Source organism: Carlito syrichta, unplaced genomic scaffold (genome assembly GCF_000164805.1).
Source record: "Carlito syrichta isolate Samal-C Ts95f unplaced genomic scaffold, Tarsius_syrichta-2.0.1 Scaffold135729, whole genome shotgun sequence".
Classification (NCBI taxonomy): domain Eukaryota; kingdom Metazoa; phylum Chordata; class Mammalia; order Primates; family Tarsiidae; genus Carlito; species Carlito syrichta.
The window spans coordinates 4,233-6,672 of NW_007079825.1; the positions used below are offsets into that span (position 1 = coordinate 4,233).

The following is a 2,440-nucleotide window of genomic DNA, read 5'->3' on the forward strand; positions in this document are numbered from 1 at the left end:
AGTTGGGGTCTGCCCCGGCTGGAGGGCAATGGTGTGATCATGGCTCACCACAGCTTTGACCTCCTGGGCTTAGACGATCCTCCTGCCTCAGCCTCGCGGGTAGCTGGGACAACAGGCACACACCACCACACACGGCTAATTTTTTGATTTTTTTGATTTTTTTTTTGAGTTGGAGTCTCCCTCTGTCACCCAGACTGGAGCGCAGTGGCCGTTCCCGGCCACTGCAGCCTCGACCTGCTGGGTTCCGTGATCCTTCCGCCTCAGTCTTCCGAGTAGCTGGAACTATAGGCGCACGCTACCACGCCTATAGTTTTTGATTTATTGTAGAGATGAGGTCTCGCCAAGTTGCCCGGGCTTTTTTATTTTTTTATAGAGACGAGGTCTCACTGTGCTGCCCAGGCTGGCCTTAAACTCCTGGCCTCAAGTGATCCTCCCTCCTCAGCCTCCCAGAGTGCTGGGATGACAGGCGTGAGACACTGTGCTCACCTGAGTGTGTGTGATTTTTTTTTTTTTTTTTTTTGAGTTGGAGTCTCATTCTATTGCCCAGGCTGGAGTGCAGTGGCCGCTCCTGGTCACCGCAGCCTCGACCTGCTGGGCTCTGCAATCCTTCCGCCTCAGCCTTTCGAGTAGCTGGAACTACAGGCGTGCGCTACCACACCTGGCTAAAATTTTTTTTAATTTCAGAAATGAGATCTCGCCAAGTTGCCCAAATGAAATGAGATCTCGCCAAGTTGTCTCAAACTCCTGGGCTCAGGCAATCCTCTCACCTTGGCCTCCCAAAGTGCTGGGATTACAGGTTGAGCCACCGAGCCGGGCCGGAGTCTAAATTTAAGAGTCATACTCAGGCCGGGCTTGGTGGCTCAGCCTGAGCCCGTGGGTTCGAGACCAGCCCAGGCAGCTTGGTGAGACCTGTCTCTACAATAAAATAAAATTAAAAAATCAAAAATCAGCCGGGCGTGGTAGCGCGTGTCTGTAGTTCCGGCTCCTTGGAAGGCTGAGGCAGGAAGGATCGCCGGAGCCCGGCAGGTCGAGGCTGCGGTGACCAGAAGCTGGCCACTGCACTCTGGCCTTGGCGACAGAGTGAGACTCCAACTCAAACAAAAAAAATTTTAGACCTCTATATCTCTGAGGACGGGTCTCTATAAGGACAGGCACGAGTCCCAGATGACGATGGCGTGGTAATGCCACCACACCCATCGCCGGAAACCAATCTCCGCGTCTCGGCTGAGACAGTGTCCCGTGCTGCCCAAGACTCGAGGTTTCTGTCTCACAGAGGCCTTCGGGGAGGCAGGTTCCAGTCAAGGGTAAGGCACACATCAGCATTTAGATCATCATGGAACAAAATGAAGCTTCTTTTTTTTTGTTGTTGTTGTTGGAGTCTCACTCCGTCACCCAGACTGGAGTGCAGTGGCCGCTCCCCGGTCACGGCAGCCTCGACCTGCTGGGCTCTAGCACCGTGCCCGGCTCATTTTTTGATTGATTGTAGAGACGAGGTCTCGCCAAGTTGCCCAGGTGGGTCTCAAACCCGCGGGCTCAGGCCGTCCACTCACCTCAGCCTCCCAAGGCGCGGGATGACAGGCTGAGCCACTGAGCCCGGCTAAGCTTCCTTTTTTATTACGATGATGGAAACCCAGGTGGTAGACCAGCTCACAACCAGCCTCTGTCTCCTCGGCTTTTCAAGGGGGACACATCCCACCTGTTTTTCATTTATTTATTTTTGTAGAGACGGAGTCTCGCTCTATTGCTCAGGCTGGTCTCGAACTCCTGGCCTCAAATGTTCCTCCTGCCGGGGCCTCCCAAAGTCCTGGGATGACAGGCTCACGCCACCACACCTGGCCGGTGCTTAATGCATTAACTACATATACGTAATATACATAATATAACACACACACTATGTGCGTACTGCCTGTGTGACTTAAAACTGCTTAAAGCCATCATGCACGTTCAGCAGAAAGGAACTAGAAATGGAGATCACCCCCCCACCCGGCCTCCACAGGGCCTGGGTCTCAGGTGCGCTGCCCATGTCTCACCTGATAAAGGGCCGGGAGATCGCCAGCACCGTCCGGATAAACCACGAGGGGTGGACGATAATCAGGGACTTCAGGTTTTTCCGCAATCTGTGTGGGAGACAGTGAAGCCAGGTGAGCTTCTCGGAGGAGGCGTCGGTGGGGTAGGAGGAGGAATGGAGCGCCCAGGCGTCGCCATCACACAGTGTGAGGTGCAGTCTGGACATGGGCTTCCTCCTGCTCCTCCCTCGGGGATCAGCCTCCGGCCGAGGCCGGCCTCTGCAGGATCTGTGTATTCCCAGTAAGGAGTCACAGGGTGCAGGTGACCAAGCCCACCTCAATGTTGTCACCACCCTCAGTTATCGTCATTGGAGGCCGGGCGCGGTGGCTCACGCCTGTCATCCCAGCCCTTTGGGAGGCAGAGGCGGGGGGGG

At 55.1% G+C, this 2,440-nt stretch overlaps 1 protein-coding gene across 1 annotated transcript in view; it reads right to left on the minus strand.

The window, feature by feature from the left end:
• The window catches only part of ATCAY (ATCAY, caytaxin), a gene marked incomplete at its 3' end in the record, with an annotated part of 8,417 nt that overhangs the window by 3,107 nt on the left and 2,870 nt on the right, over positions 1 to 2,440 (minus strand). Inside the window, exon 4 of the mRNA XM_021708304.1 lies at positions 2,031 to 2,117. Within this exon, the coding sequence (XP_021563979.1) occupies positions 2,031 to 2,117 (87 nt within the window). The remainder of the gene's footprint in view (positions 1 to 2,030; positions 2,118 to 2,440) is intronic.